Genomic DNA, 16,431 nt, shown 5'->3' on the forward strand with positions numbered 1-16,431 from the left:
TCCGTCGTGGGGTAGGTCGTCCGTGTGTGTGTGTGTGTGTGTGTGTGTGTGTGTGTGTGTGTGTGTGTGTGTGTGTATGGTGCGGGAAGGGGTGGCGGATGCTGTTCCCTGATAGAGGACACGACGGCTTCAGGGACGCCCCCTACCTAGGCAACCAGGTCTGAGACCCCTCACAAACCGCCCAAGCAAGCGCCGCCTCAGGGATGAGGTTTTGCACTACCTGTCCAACGAAGTCCACCCAGGTTTTGCGCCCTCGTTGCTTGTGCTCCGGGCAGACACGTGGAGGAACCTGTTTGTTGACAGCAAGGGTAGCATTTGGAGGGTCTGGGGCGCCTGACTCCTAGTGGGCAATGGAGGGAACAGGGAGCGCACGCGAGGTTTAGAGAGCACAGTAGATCGACCACAGGGTGTTTTGGGGCGCGCAGGAGCCTCCAGGGTGAGGCGGGGAGCGCACGCGGGGGTGGGACTGGAGCGCGGGGCGGGGCGGGGCGGGGCGGGCTCGGCGATCCGTCCTCCCCTTGCGCCCGCGCCTCTCTCCTTCGTGCTCCCGCCCTTCTGGTGCCGCCGCGCGGCCAGAGGCGAAGCAACTTTGCTCGAGCCGGGGCTGGACGGACCTGTCCCGCGCAGAGTCCGCAAGGCCATGGACGTGTTGGTTTGGCTGCTGCCGCCGCTCCTGCTGCTGGGCGCGCAGCCGCACCACGGCGCCAGGTGAGAGCCTCCCGAGCGGGCCGGGGACTATGTGGGGCGGGAGGAACTCGTCCTTTGGCGGGCACCCTCGGTGGGGCAGAGTTAGGAGTTGCCAGGACCCTTAGTCTTCACCCCAGGTCTTCCCAGGTCTGCTTTGCGCATGCTGTTCTTCCAGTTCTGAGGACCCCGCCGACCTCTCCTTGATGCCCGGGTGCTGTCCGTCGTCCCCGGTGCTGAACGCTGCGCGGCGGGGAAGGGTTGGAGCCTCCAGGTCAGGTTATATGGACAGCTCTATTGATCCTTGCTTGGCCTTGGCCGCTTCTCACTTGAGCTGGTTCCTGCTACGGGGGTGCCCTTCCAGGTGCTGAACTGAATGAATCTCGGCAGGATGAGCTGAGGGCAAAAAGAAGGGAAAGACTTGAGAACTGAGGCTGGGGGGGGGGGGGCAGGTCTACCCTTGATATAGTGGGGGAGAATGACCATCCATTGCCTCTGAGTCGGATGGACACCTCAGGTAGGTTTGTCCCAACCCTGTCAGGAGGGCAGAGGCAACTGTGGGTCTCCTTTCACGAGTCGCTTCAGAGTTTACAGACGGAATCCTGACTGCAGGTGAATGGCATCCAAGTAGTCCCGTTGTATGCCCACCATGGAAGGTGACTGCAGTTTCTCCAGAGCGAGAAGAGTCTGAGAATGGAGGCCTTGGCCGCAGCTCCCTCTCAGTAACCAGCAACAAACCACAGTTCCTGTCTTCTTTCTCTGCTCTCTGGAACCTAAAACCCAACCTTGGTCACCTTGGTCATCTTGGGCAGAGCCAGCTGCCGTGAGTCATGAGTGAGGAGCCTTTGTGAAAATCATTTGGATGAAGAGGCAGCAAACGGTCAAAACAGGCCCTCTTGCCCTGGACTTGATGGCTGACTAAGGAACGGACATGGGAGAGGGTTGGACAACAGATATGGCTGTGTGCCAGCTATATTTTGGCCATAAATGTCCAGGAAGCAGGTCATGCAGGTGTCTGAGTTTCTTTGTTGGCAGGTAGGGGACAAGTCCAGAAGGTCTGGCTACAAATGTTAGAACTAGGTTGGAGACCAGAGAATGGGCACTGACCGTGAGCCTCTGATCAGTCAGTGCCCTGGAAAAGGCTTTGTTCCTTTGAGTCCCTGTGGGCTTTACTTCCCTTCTTTTCAGAAAGGAGGGTGAGGCACAGTTATGGCTGTCATGTTTGAGTCTCTGGGGTCAGATGTTGGCCTTGTCCGTGGCCACCTGGCCAAGAATTTGAAACTTGAGAGGTTCCGACACCCCAACATTTCAGCCTGAGCATGGTTCCTAAACTCGTTCGGTGGCAAATCCTGTCCTGCGCTGACATGAAGCTCATTTCATGTCTATTTATTCTATTTACAGGGCCTATTTATAGGTTGCTTGCTGGGAAATTCTCCAGACCCCCCCTCAAATCTGCGTGTGTAGCCCATCCCCTTCCCCAAATTAAAAAAAGAAAAAGAAAAGAAATTCTAAACTCTGGCCTGTGCGAAGCTTCTGAAACGTTGGGTAGGGGGCTGTGCACCTGTTTTCTTGGGTAGAAAAGCTGAGGGGCTCAAGCCTGAAGCTTGTCATTATCCTAACTTTATGTGGGACAGCGCCGTGCGTACAGTGGAGGATGCCGTCCTCTGACTGAGCAGAGGCACCGTCTTGTCATATTTAAAAAGTTTAGCCTTGGAAGGTTCTTGTCCAGACTTCTGCATGGCTTGGCCTGACAATAACACAATGTGGAGCAGGGTGTCAGGGCTGAAGGATTTCTTCGGGGTGGGAAGGAGCTGAAGACATAGCTGTCAGTTCGGTCCTTGTGGTGACCTTCAGGTTTAGCACAGTGCTGACCGTGCACGGCCTTTTCTTCAGACAGTTTTAGACAGCTTCCCCCTTCTCTTGGTCTCCAGATTTTCCTCAGTCTTGACCTCAGTGTTTCTTTGTGGGAAAGACTGTGTGATAGAAAAAAAAGTGTATATGTCCTATGTTGTGGGCCGGACGCAGAGTGTGAAGACCTGCATGTGTAGGGTGGGCACCCAGCTTGTCAACTGCACACCCGTGTGGGTGTCCCTCCCAGGCTGCTGGCACCTCCACCTCCTTGGCGCTCCCAGTGTGATGGTCGCGATGCTCTTCTTTGCCTTGGTAACTGGGATGCTAGCGAGGCGCATGCTGCTCTAAAAGTGGAGCTGTGGGATCCGTGGGCTTGTGTGTGCGCAGTGGATGCATACTGCAGCGAGGAGCATCCACTGCCGGGTTCAGCTGCACCCACTTTCCCTTTCTGTCTCCAGAGGCACAGGGTGGGTTCGTTTCTCAGTGGGGGAAGTGGGAGGGAGTTCCCGTAGCACACCAGAAGTAGTTCAAGGGGGCAGCTAGTGTGTTTTCACTGTGCCTGCTCTGCCCCAAGACTTTGAATCTCTAAATCAAAGCCTGACATGTGTTTACGAGTCTCTCTGTCCAAATGTCTCTAGATCCAGATAATAGCCCAACCTCAGGCTATCAGTGGTCTCCAGGGGAGCTGGGAGAACCTGCAGCCCTCTGCCGAGATAACTGTAACTCGCTAGTAAGAATGGAGACCTTTCCACCCCGTGTTATGTTCCGTGAGTGCACAACATGTGTCCATTAGCACGCCTGCTCTGCAAAACCTGTCATGAGCCATGAATAACAGCTGAGCTGCAGGGGCTGTGGGCTTCAGGTCCCAGAATCTGGCATAGCCGAGCCTTCCTCACCCTAATCCTCTGCACTTACTCACAGTAGAAAGACGGCAGCCATTCTCCCGGCAGAGAGACCCTGGAGTGGGTATCGTCTCCTCCTTCCTCGCTCCCAGAACTTAGTTTACTGTTTGGGCTCTGCCAATTCAAGACGATCTTCCTGAAGGATTGTTTTCAAGTTCCCAGCAGACCTAGGAAAAGGACAGAGGAGATGTACGCACACGTGTGCCACTGCCCTGAGATGTGGCCAGGAAGGACGGTGTCTCCTGATGGCCTCATTCCACACTGGCTGGATGACAGCTGGGTACTCCAAAAATAAAGCCTGCTTGAGCTTGAGTCCCTTCACATCTGGCCTTCAGGATGACTTCCATTTGCATTCCTAATTGTACTTTGTGAGAGACTGGGCTTAATTTAACTGTTTCACACCCTGTAGCTGCATTGTCTCATTCCCAGCTCCATCTATCCCTCTCAGGGACTGCTGGGGAAGCAATTTCTTTCTTTTTGGAATAAACAATAGATCCAGACACCTTGTCTAGCCCGTCGTGATGGGCTAAAGTGATAGTACCTGGTAGATCAGAGATTTGGAAGATTTTCATACCTGGACAACCTCTTCAAAGTCCGGTATAAGTAGATAAAAGAAATACGGGGGCTGGAGAGATGGCTCAGAGGTTAAGAGCATTGCCTGCTCTTCCAAAGGTCCTGAGTTCAATTCCCAGCAACCACATGGTGGCTCACAACCATCTGTAATGAGGTCTGGTGCCCTCTTCTGGCCTGCAGGCATACATGTAGACAGAATATTGTATACATAATAAATAAATAAATATTAAAAAAAAGAAAGAAATATGGGATGGGGAGTGGAGGCTTGGACCATCTGCTACTTGTGCCTCCCCAGCTTAGGAAGACTTTAGGGCTTCTACCTAAGAGTAAATAAAGTCACAGGAACATAGTCTTACCGTGTGCAGAGAAAGGCGAAGCTCTACCCAGACTCCAGGCTACTTCAGTTCTAGCAGAACCATGTAGAGTTTTGCTAGTGTTATTATTTGTTTGCTTGTGTCCCCTCGCCCTCCATTTTGGTTCTTAGAAATGTGATCTCACGTAGCCCAGTCTGGCCTTGAACTCACTATATATCTGAGGCTGGCCTTAAATTCCTGATCCTCCTACCTCCACCTCTGAGGTCACAGCCCTGTGCCACCAAACCTGACAGAACTGTGTGTTTAAAATGTTAATTTTAGCCAGGCCGTGGTGGCGCACGCACGCCTTTAATCCCAGCACTCAGGAGGCAGAGGCAGGTGGATCTCTGTGAGTTCAAGGCCAGCCTGGTCTACATAAATTAGTTCCAGGACAGGCTCCAAAGGTTCAGAGAAACCGTGTCTCAAAAAAACCAAAAATGTGAATTTTAACTATGGGACCTGCTGTTCAGAATCCCTGTCCTGACTCCAGATTGAGGCTTTGCCTGTCTCCCGGGCCCTTCATAGCCACCTCTGCTCTGTCACGGTCACTGATCACGTCCTGTTCACAATCCAGAACCTTCTCTGTCCTGTCGTCACTTTCTTCAGGAGGCTGTCCCTCTGTATAGCCTCCAGCCTAGGCAAAAGAGATCCTGAGACCCCCACCTGTAGAATTATCAGCACTATTCGCGGCGTCTGAAGAGACGGGGCCCTCTCCCTAACCTGGGCTGTGACTCTCTGTCTGTGGCTCAGCCTGAGAGAGGGGCTACTTAATGGTCTGGAGAAATGGCTCGGTTGGTAAAGTGCTTGGCACACAAGCATCAGGTCCTGGGTTTGAACCCTAACACATAAAAATGCTGAGTGGCGGTGGCTTATCCCAGCAATGTGAAGGCACAGACAAGATCTCTGTGGGTCAGCCAGACCCTAGGTCACCAGTGTACCTTATTAAGTATGTGTCAGGATACTGAGAAATGTTCATATAGAGAAGCAGGCAATGCACAGAGGAGAGCCAGGCATTCAGTACTCAAGAGGGCTGAGGGGACTGTTGCAGTGGCCTTACAGGGTGATCCAGCAAAAGGTCTCATTTCTGGTAGTGCCAGGTAGGGCTGACTCAGACTTCCTCCACCTCCCAGACTGAGGACCTGGAAGCCGTAGCCGAAGTTACTCTCTTGTCCTTGGAACAGGATGGTCAGAGTAACAAGAGGTTAGCTTAGCGGTTGTTAAGGAGATCTGCTGGTTCTTGTATTCTAGAAGGAAGGAATTCTGTCAAGAGATATAGACAATTTAGGTAGACGCTTTTTTAGCAAAGCAAGTACTCGAAAAGAGACTGGAGTGGGCTGTGCGAAGGCAGGGAGAAGCTCAGTGGGTCTGGGTTGTGGATTTTAAGGCTGTTTTTATGAATATTTACGCAGTGGGTGGTATTTTCATGGGGGTAAGATAATACCTTTTCCCTCCCGAATCATGGTGGACAGGATCTTCCTTTCTGATATTTATTTTCATGACTCACACAAAAAGGAATGTGTCAGCATCATAATGCAAGAGATATTACGATGACATAGGGTCTCTTGAGGATGCAGACACTTTGTTAGCGTGGGAGGATGTCCTGGTGCTTTGGTTTCTGGTATACAGGGAGCAACCTCCCTGAACCTTCAATGGTGTTGACCCACAAAGGGATACTCTGACCAATAGCAGACACAGTTACCAAGATGCAGCTGCATTTTCCTCAGTTACCTCAGGTCTAACTCCTCACCTACCCAGGACCATTCCCCTGTTTTAGGCGAGGCCTCCTCTTAATTGTGGACCGGTTCCCTGGGGGCAGGAGCTTAGCGTGCATTAGTGTCTTAGTTTGCCACAACACATTGCTTAAACAACAGGAAATTTTTCTTTTGTAATTCTGAAGGCCAGAAACCCCAGACTCTCTGGAATGTCTGTGAGGACGGTTGCCCTGGGCTTCCCTCCTGCTTCTAGTGGCCTACTATACTCAGCACTCCTCATCGTGTGGGGACACCGCCAGCCTCTCCCTTGTCCTCACCTGCCCTCCCATCTCTGTCATCTGTTTTCTACTAAGAGGCCTGCCTTGCCCCATGTGGCCTTATCCCAACCCAATTACACTCACAAAGACCTTATTCTCAGATAACGTCCCACACTGAGGTACCCGGTGGAAATGACGACTGGGAACTGGTTCCAGCAAGCAGAAGAAAGTACAGAGAGGCTGTTTAGGGCTCCATGCTCTCACTGTGTCTGCTGGGGGCAGGGTGGGTCCTGGTGTTTGTGTCATAGTTTTGAATCCTTTGGAGGGAAGTCCACACGGCTACCTCAGCAGTCTGAGGAGTTTCCCCCGCACTTATAGGAACCACAACTCAAGCCAAACTGGTCTTTGTAACTTCAGCACAGGAAAATTTCAGTATTAGCGGAGATGGAGATGGTATCTATTTATTCTATTTATCTATTTATTCAGAGACAGGATCTCATTATATAGCTCTGGCTGGCTTGAGACTCACTGTACAAACCAGGTTCGACTTTCTGAACTCATATCTGCCTCCCAAGTGTTGGAATTACAAGGCCAGATTTTATTACTGATATTTTAATATAAACATGGGGATTAAGAGAAGTGAAATCACTCAGAAAGAAGGCCGTAATTTATGTGCACATGCATTCCAGAAACAAGCAAGGGAAAGTAAAATAGACAGTCATCTCAATGGAGAGTCTCAATTAATTATCTTGGCATTAGCCATAAGTACTTTTTTTTTTTTTTTTTTTTTTTTGGTGGTGGCTTTCAAGTTGCATCTCAAAAGGTTGCTAAGAAACCTTTAACTTTTCCTTTTTCCCTCTTGGCAAGAGAGATTGAAGGGTGTCTCAGGCAACACCTTGGATTATAATCTGATAAGGTAAAACTAGAAGGCACTGGAATTATACAAAGGGTATTTAGGTATTTATTCTTCTGTAAATGGAGTTTCTGGTGATATTCCTAGAATCTGCAAATTTGCTGCTGGGAAGAAAAAAGACCTTAAGCAGTTGCTAATTGCAGGGAATTCTTGCTTCTCTGCTGCCGAGAAGCTTCACCTGGATTCCAGCGTGAAGGCTCCTCTCCCTTCTCATGTCCCCAAGATTTTCCCTGCCTTTCTATCCTACCTGGTAGCTCTGCTGGGAACAGCAAGGCCAGCGCAGGCTGCTGTGTTCACCTGTCCCCAACTGCTCCCGGGTCAGACTGAGCCCTAGATATCATCACGATCACCTGGGAGTGGGGGAAGAGAGACTCTCCTGAGAGGATAACACCCCACTCCTTTCTCTCAAGCCATATCCTGGAAATTTTGCTGACAGGAAGGCCTTGTGCTCTTGTTGGACTGGGATCCTTTGCTTTGGGGACAGGCTCTAGGGATTGGGACACACGGGTCATGGCTTGCTAAGCCTTTGATTTTTCTTCCATGAACATGCGGAGGAAGGGGACTAGGGTGACCCTCAAGGGAGTCTGGGAGCTTTGCCTATAGTCTGAGGTGGGCACAGGAGACAAGAAGGTCCCTAATGCTGGAAGGTAACAGAAGTGTGGAGGACCTCTGCATTGTCCTGTGTCTTGTCTAAAGGGCCCAAAGGGGCTGGCACCTGTTTTTCCTTGGCCTAGGGACAGTGTTCCACCCCCAGGCCCTGGTGCTTTGCCTGCTGTAACCAGTTGGCTTTGTGTTCCCAGAGCAATGAACGATATTGGGGACTACGTGGGCTCCAACCTGGAGATATCCTGGCTCCCTAACCTGGACGGCCTAATGGAGGGCTATGCCCGAAACTTCCGGCCAGGCATTGGAGGTATGGGCAGCTGATGGGGGCAGGGTCGTAGGCAAACAGGAACAGCTCCAACCCTGGGTTTGCTGCGGGTGCGGGTTCTGCTGGGTTCTGGTTTGGCAGTTCCAGGGGTTCATTGGATTTCAAGCCCCAGCCATCCCAGATGGAAAAGGACTCTCCCCAGGCATTGTGGCAAATGTGTACCAACTCCAAGTTCCTGGAAAAGGTCTTGATTCTTCTTCTGTCCTATCTGTTTGGGCTAGCCTCAGAGGGCAGCTGGGTGCCGGACTGCGGTTTCTACTAAAACTTTAGCAGGTCCCTGCTTCTTGCAGGTCCCCCCGTGAATGTGGCCCTTGCCCTAGAGGTAGCCAGCATTGACCACATCTCAGAGGCAAACATGGTAGGTGCCGGACGATACTGCTCCCTGGTCGTGTGCCACCAGGAGGACAGCAAGGGACGACCGTGACGATGCTGGCCCTCCTTCTCTACAGGAATACACCATGACAGTGTTCCTGCACCAGAGCTGGCGGGACAGCAGGCTATCCTACAACCATACCAATGAGACCCTAGGTCTGGACAGTCGCTTTGTGGACAAGCTCTGGCTTCCTGACACCTTCATTGTGAATGCCAAGTCTGCCTGGTTCCATGATGTGACTGTGGAGAACAAGCTAATCCGCCTGCAGCCTGACGGTGTGATCTTATACAGCATCCGGTGAGCGGGGCCCGCCTTCCCCTGCTGCTCAGGCACAGACCCTCAAACTCCCAGGTCACAGAGCCATGAACGGCAGAGGCCGATGCTCATTGTACCTTCCAGCTTTCAGAGGCTGCTTAGCTGGCGTTAGCTCCAGATGTTACAGGAGTTAGACAGATGTTTCTGTTTTTCAAATCAGGTTAAATCTGTATAATATATATTCACCATTTTAAAGGGAACATTTTAGCACAGTCAACCTCTGAAATCTAACCCTAAACTGCCTCTGTGACATTCAGTCGCCCCGAAAGGGGCACCACTGTCTGGGGTGCCTACCCACCAAGCAGTCACACTTCGGGTTTGTGCATGCATGTTTGCATGTGTATGTGCTGTGGCACGCGTGTGAAAATGGAGATTCTACTTTTGTTTCCCAGCCACCCAGACCCAAATAATCACACAAAAACTATATTAATTACAACACTGTTTGGCCAATAGCTTAGGCATATTTCTAGATAGCTCTTACATCTTAAATTAATCCATTTCTGTTATTTTATATTTTACCACGAGATTCGTGGTTTGTTACCTCACATCTTGCTTCTTGGACAGCGACATGGTGTCTTTCTGACTCCCCTCTCCCCTGGAATTCAGTTTAGTTTCCCCGCCTAAATATATTCCGCTCTGCCACAGGCCAAAGCAGCTTCTTTATTTACCAATGGTAATAAAACAAATTCATAGTGTATGGAGGGGAATTCCACATCAGTGAAAGTCAAAGGAAGACTTATAGGAGTCAGTGCTCTCCTTCCACCGTGTGTCTCCCAGGGAGCAAACCCAGTTTGACCGCAGTGGAAGAACCTTTACCTGCTGAACCACTGTGTCAGTCACTCCGTGCTGAGATTATAGCTGTGTCTCACACCCACACAGCCTGAAGACCTTAGCCGCCACCCGCCCTGCTTCTGTCCTCACACGTTTGCCTTTGGTGGATTTTTCATGGCAGTGGAGCCACACGCTGTGCAGCCTCTTAGGTCTGACTTCTTTCAGTATTGTGTCTTCAAGGTTCATCTGTGTTGTAACATGTGGGTGTTGCTTGACTCCCCTCCAGGGCTACATGGTATCACATTGCACGGTTGGAGCACATTGTCCGTCCACTAATCTAGTCATGGACAGGCTGCTCCTACCTCTGGGCTCTTGTGACATATATGTACATGTGCACACATTTGAACGTCTGTTTTCAAACAGGTGCCTTGGAAAAATGAAGTTACCATTACTTTAAAAAAAATCAAGAGATATTTTTGAGTGTGGTAGCGCATGCTTTTAATCCGTGCACTCGGGAGGCAGAAGCAGACAGATCTCTGTGAGTTCAAGGCCAACCTGGTCTACAAAACAAGTTCCAGGACAGTCAGGTCTACACAGAGAAACCCTGTCTCGAAAAACAAAAACAAACAAGCAAACAAAAACAAACAAAAAGAATCAAGAGATTTTACATAAGAATCTAAATGTTGATCTCTCCTGGAAAATCAGATCATTTGGCAACAGTGAGCCTGCCCCCACCCCAGTAATTATCAGCTGTCCCTTAGGTGGTACTGGGGGAGCTGAAGCTGATTCTTGCCTCATAAACCTGCAACTTGGACAAACACTCAAACATTTTAAGGAGAATAGAATAAATGAAATCCTTTTCTTGGTAGTCCTAAAGGCAGTTGCAAATGTCTATTAAGACTACCCTAATTTTCAGTTTTGCCCAATGCCAGAGCATGCTAAACAAGTCCCGATGAGCAGGAGGCTCCTCTGCCTGATGCAGGGGGATTATCTTCTGCTGGGGCAGGGACCTGCTTCGCTTCCCAGGGACACTGTGACCTCACCAGCCCACTTTGCCTCTACAGCATCACCTCCACAGTGGCCTGCGACATGGACCTCGCCAAGTACCCCATGGACGAGCAGGAGTGCGTGCTGGAGCTGGAGAGCTGTGAGTGCCCTCCCTGAGGTGGGGTGGGAGCTGGAGAGCTGTGAGTGCCCTCCCCGAGGTGGGGTGGGAGCTGGAGAGTTGTGAGTGCCCTCCCCGAGGTGGGGTGGGAGCTGGAGAGTTGTGAGTGCCCTCCTAGAGGTGGGGTGGGAGCTGGAGAGCTGTGAGTGCCCTCCTGAGGTGGGGTAGGAGCTGGAGAATTGTGAGTGCCCTCCCCGAGGTGGGGTGGGAGCTGGAGAGTTGTGAGTGCCCCCCCCAGGTTGGGTAGGAGCTAGAGAGCTGTGAGTGCCCTCCCCGAGGTGGGGTGGGAGCTGGAGAGCTGTGAGTGCCCCCTCCCAGGTAGGGTAGGAGCAGGAGAATTGTGAGTGCCCTCCTAGAGGTGGGGTGGGAGCTGGAGAGTTGTGAGTGCCCTCCTGAGGTGGGGTAGGAGCTGGAGAGTTGTGAGTGCCCTCCTGAGGTGGGGTAGGTTCCTTTCTGATTGCGTGTGCTGGCTCCTCCAGTGGAGCAGGACCATCAGTCTGTGAGGCTATGCAGCCCAGGACCAGGGCCAGGCTGGCCTGGAGCAGAGGGCAGGGAAGCTTCTAGGACAGGGCTTCCCTATAGGGAAGTAGCCTGTACAGGATTCGTGTAGGCTGGAAGGCCTAGGGGAACTTAACCAGCACGGGGAAGAAGAGCCTGGAAAATCTGGGTGTGGCAACTAGACTATCTCAGCATAACAGACCTGGGCTTCTGTGCGTCCTCCATCAAGGATGGCTCCGATTTTGTTGCCACCTCTGGCCCTATCAGCCTTCTCAGAGATGTAGAAGGTCATGCCAGAGCCAAGAATACTCCTCCCGACTGAATCTGAGTGGATGAGGTGTCTGTTGCTGTCACCTGGTCAGCCTCACCCCTCAGGCTGTCATGTCGATGGGGCATGCCCTCTGAGGCTGCCCAACGGTGGGCTGGCTCTCTTACAGATGGCTACTCTTCTGAGGACATTGTCTATTACTGGTCAGAAAACCAGGAGCAGATCCACGGACTGGACAGGCTGCAGCTGGCCCAGTTCACCATCACCAGTTACCGCTTCACCACGGAGTTGATGAACTTCAAGTCGGGTAACGTGGGGGCATTCCTGTGAGCTGCCTGCAGGTGCCTTGTGCCTTATAACTGAGCTGCCAGCCAGTTCTGAGGGCTGAGGATGCAGCTGGAAAAACTGCTGAGTTAGGCATTGACTGGGTGTCGCTGGCTGGGCTCAGATGGAGTGGGAACACACTGCCATGCCATAGAGCCAGGTTTCTGGGTTATTTCTTCCCAGTACTCTCGGCTTAGCGAGTACATGAAAATGGGTGTTATAGGCTCTTATCTTTAAGACTAAGATCCTTCCTTGGCCACCTTTCTTTTCAGTGTGTGCTTTTATGCACAGAGTGGGGCAGAAGAGATGGGGGGTGTGGGCGGTTACCCTGCCATTAGCTGGACAGGTTGTTCAGAATCAATTCAACGAACTTGAACCCATCTCTTCTTTGTCTGAATGACCCAACATCTTTGTGGACAGACCTAAGGCAAGGAATGGAAGGTGGATTTTTCTAGGGTCTTCTATGTGAACCTCGTAAAGTCAAATAAACAGACGAGTCCCCTCCCTGAGGCCTCTGGGGTAGAGGGAGTGGCTGCGGGGGAGCTCATCTGACAGTGGGTTGTCCCTACAGCTGGCCAGTTCCCGAGGCTCAGCTTGCATTTCCAGCTACGGAGGAACCGGGGTGTCTACATCATCCAGTCTTACATGCCCTCTGTCCTCCTGGTTGCCATGTCCTGGGTCTCCTTCTGGATCAGCCAGGCAGCAGTGCCTGCCAGGGTATCTCTAGGTATGAGGCTTGTCTCTCTGACGGAAGGGCTATACAAGGCCTGGGCCACCCTGCTAGCTTCGTACTGATCTCCTGACCTCCACACCTCGTCCTGTCTGCCCTGTGCAGTGGCCAGTCAGAATAGGGTGGGTCTCAGGAGCCTAGGGTGGGAGTGGAAGGCTGAAGAACTCCCTCCTGCTGGGACCCAGACACTGCTGACTAGGGTGGGAAAGAGATGGCAGGGTTCCCGCAATGGCCACCGGTACCCACCAGGCATCACCACTGTACTGACGATGACCACGCTCATGGTGAGTGCCCGCTCCTCCCTGCCGCGAGCTTCAGCTATCAAGGCCCTGGATGTGTATTTCTGGATCTGCTACGTGTTTGTGTTTGCTGCCCTGGTGGAGTACGCCTTTGCCCACTTCAACGCAGACTACAGGAAGAAACGGAAGGCCAAGGTCAAGGTCACAAAGCCAAGGAAAGAGGTGAGAAGCTGGGTGGGCTAGTCTCAGGGTTCAGGATCAAGTCAAGAAGGATCCCTGCTGGGCACAGTGCAGTAGAAAGTGCTGGTCTTCTGCTGACCAACTCATGAAGGTCACTTCTGGCCTGTGAGTCCCTGCTCCCGGGGACTGACTCCTCAGCACAGTCTGCAATATGACTGAGTACCACTTGATAAGTACAGACAGGAATATTTCTATTGACCCGAACAGGGTCATGCACAAGAGCCCTGGTCAGCCAAGTGTCCTCAGCACCGTCCTTCTGCCTCCTCTCCCTACCCTCTGCAGATGGATGTGAGGAACGCCATTGTCCTCTTCTCCCTCTCGGCCGCTGGGGTCAGCCAGGAGTTGGCCATCTCCCGTCGTCAGGGCCGCGTCCCTGGGAACCTCATGGGCTCCTATAGGTCTGTGGAAGTGGAGGCCAAGAAAGAGGGGGCGTCCCGCCCAGGGGGCCCCGGAGGCATCCGTTCCAGACTCAGACCGATCGACGCAGACACCATCGATATCTATGCCCGAGCTGTGTTCCCTGCAGCCTTTGCGGCTGTCAACATCATCTACTGGACAGCATATACCATGTGACCGTGGTACACGGTACACTGGCCACTTCCATGTGCCCCCCTGCTGGGGGTGGTGGCTCCCAGAAACTTCTGGAGGAACACCCTTCTTTGTGGATCTCAAAGTGGGATGGTGAGGAAGCTACAGTTTTCTGAGCTGTGTCTCAACTTTGTCCTAAAGACTACCCAGCACTTCTTGCCGATGGAGCAGGATGAGTTTTGCATAGAGGGCCATGGCTGACCTGACCCTGAAGCTGAGCCTAGCACCGCTGAGCCCTTGGGAGCTGTGAATTTTTAGACTCAGAATGTTCCTGATTTCTAGGCTTTTGCTCTGTGGGATCAGGATCAGAGAGGAGAGTGGGGGTGGATGATGACTCTGGGGTGAACTGGGGGAGAAGGGCATTATGAGGCCTCTTTGGTCCCAGCATGAAATAAAGCCCTGACCTGGCAGCTGGCTACTGTCTGTGTTTCGCTGTCATTTGCTTCTCTACCACAGGACTAGACAAGAAGGATGAGGGTAGGGGCAACCTAGGGACACTCATAAAAATCTAGGGTTAACATACACTGTATACGGGGAAAACAATGGGGTTGGGGTCCCCCCAAAAGGGGGCTAATAGAGGATGGCACTGGAGGAGGGGATTTGGAAAGGAGAAGCATCAGTATTGATGATACCAGCCAAATGCATTGGTATCTGTCCTGTGCCTGTCACCGGGCTACACTGGAACCATTTTCACCAAGGCAGAAGCAGATCTGGGAATCCCAGATTCCAGAGCCCCATACTTGAAATGCCTTCCTAAAAATCCCAGAACCGGGAACACATCTGGAGCCAGAGAAGCATCCCAGAAGATGAGCTATGTGGCTGTGTCTGAGGCATCCGTAAAGGCCGAGATGGGGAACCTGGGGGTGATTTAAGAAGTCATTACTTGCCAGGCGGTGGTGGCGCATGCCTTTAATCCCAGCACTCGGGAGGCAGAGGCAGGCGGATCTCTGTGAGTTTGGGGTCAGCCTGGTCTACAAAGCGAGTTTCAGGACATCCAGCACTGTTTCACAGAGAAACCCTGTCTTGAAAAACAAAAACAAACTAAAAAAGTCATTACTCTCTTGATCACCTGGTGGAGGCTCGGGCCCAAGGTGCCACTGTGGTGCCTTCTTGGATGAGGTAATGGAAACTCAAGAGGCCACCTCAAACCCTATAGACACCCCTTATCTACTTCCCACAGCAGCCTGAGGACCTGAAGACATCAGAGCATGTGACAGGCAGCTCTTAATAAAGGGGTCCAGCTTTTCCATACGTCAAGTCTTCCAAGTAGAAGAAACAAAGGGTACAATTAGTGGAACAGCTTTTCATCCTGGGTCTGCTCCAAGACCCTTCACAGTTAGCAGCTAGTAACTCAAGAGGTGACAGAGTCAACCAGGCCTGCTGCCCTGCTTAATCAGGGTGGCGCTAGACCATGCCCCATTGGTCCTGTGGCACCTTCTTGGTGGACCCCTACTCTAAACCACTAAGAAGCTTGGCAAGTGACTGTGTGCACCAGTAACAGTGTCCATAGCAGGACTGGCCAGAGGCCTTCCACAGTTCCAAACCATTGTAGGTGGTAGCATCGTAAAGCCAGTCTCATGAGGGACACAGGGCTGCATTGTTCTCCAAGTGCAGAGGAAGGTGTTGGTTCTTCTGCTCAGACCACAGGCTAGTGATCACTCTTTGTCTCCATTTCAAAGACCCCTGACTGCTTGGCGCTAAAGGATGAGGTTGTGTGGCTTAACAGGCCACCCAGGGGTTGGGAGCATGGGGCTCTAGTGTGGCTAAGAGTTTCAAAGATGGGATGGGTCTAGGAGCCAATAGAGAGCTGGTGGCCAAGCTGATCTGGGTCAGCTGGCATTTCAGCTCCTGGCAGCAGCAGAGGCAGTCCAAACCCAAACATCTTGGGACATCCGCAGGGCGGGAATGTCCTCACTTAGACCCAAGGGCAAAGGCTTTCCCCCATCCCCATGCCTCTGCTCTAGAGGCTTCCTACATGGTTACTATTTCCACCTCTACAGGCTCAGAGAGTTACCTGAGGATAAGGACCCAAACCCTAGATGCTGCAAACTGTAGATCGGCCAAGGCTACCCAGCTCGAGCTCTCTAGAACTTAGGGAAGGGGTGGGTGGGCTCAAGGCTTTAGAGCTGTTGAGTTCACCTGGATCCAGAGGCCGACAGCCTAACTCCTTTCCAACTGCACAACCTGCCAGCTTCAGCATCCGCCTCTGCCCTGCCTCTTACCGCCTGCAGTCTGCCCTCTTTCTGCTGCATGTACCCACGGGGAGCTATTTAAAGCGGCCTTTGCGATTGCCTTGGGCTCCCACGCAGCCAGGCCCACCCGGGCAGCAGCCTTCGCCTGATTCTGCAACCAGCAACCACTCCCTCCAGCCTGCAGGCTGCTATTTCTGCCCACATGTTTACAGGGCAGACGGAAGGACGAGAAAGACGGACGCCTTTCAAACGCCAGCCTCTGTTCCGGTGGTGAGGACAGGAGCTGACGGAAGGCTAGGGGTGGATCAAGGGCTGCAGCTGAGGAGAGCCAGCTTGGAGAGAGGATGTCAGTGCCTCCTGCCTGCAATGGCACCGGAGACAAAGGACCGGTGACGGGCAGGAGGCTTTTCATCCTGGCAGGGAGAGCCTCTTCCTCTGCCCCAGGCTGGAGGGCAATGCTTTGAATCAGGCTCTTCCTCCCTAAGGCTGGAGGCTGATGGAGCTAAAGGGGGCGGGGGGGGCTGGATGTCAGGAGACAGAGTCCTCTGGAAG

The 16,431-nt window shown here is 52.3% G+C and overlaps 1 protein-coding gene across 5 annotated transcripts; it reads left to right on the forward strand.

Moving 5' to 3' along the window:
- The first annotated feature begins 548 nt into the window (after positions 1 to 548).
- Gabrd (gamma-aminobutyric acid type A receptor subunit delta) lies at positions 549 to 14,102 on the forward strand. 5 transcript variants are annotated; one of them, XM_087906770.1, is made up of 9 exons: positions 550 to 708; positions 8,046 to 8,158; positions 8,467 to 8,534; positions 8,626 to 8,846; positions 10,700 to 10,782; positions 11,736 to 11,873; positions 12,462 to 12,617; positions 12,870 to 13,081; positions 13,382 to 14,102. In XM_087906770.1, the coding sequence occupies exons 1-9, from the start codon at positions 641 to 643 to the stop codon at positions 13,670 to 13,672; spliced, it is 1,350 nt and encodes a 449-aa protein (XP_087762896.1). In that variant the 5' UTR covers positions 550 to 640; the 3' UTR covers positions 13,673 to 14,102. The 5 variants fall into 5 exon arrangements, with proteins under 5 accessions (XP_087762899.1, XP_087762896.1, XP_087762897.1 ...); XM_087906771.1 differs by lacking the exon at positions 550 to 708 and adding an exon at positions 876 to 958; XM_087906769.1 differs by lacking the exon at positions 550 to 708 and adding an exon at positions 1,297 to 1,719.
- The last annotated feature ends 2,329 nt before the right edge of the window (positions 14,103 to 16,431 follow it).

Source organism: Myodes glareolus, chromosome 6, assembly GCF_982192425.1.
Source record: "Myodes glareolus chromosome 6, mMyoGla1.1, whole genome shotgun sequence".
Lineage (NCBI taxonomy): Eukaryota > Metazoa > Chordata > Mammalia > Rodentia > Cricetidae > Myodes > Myodes glareolus.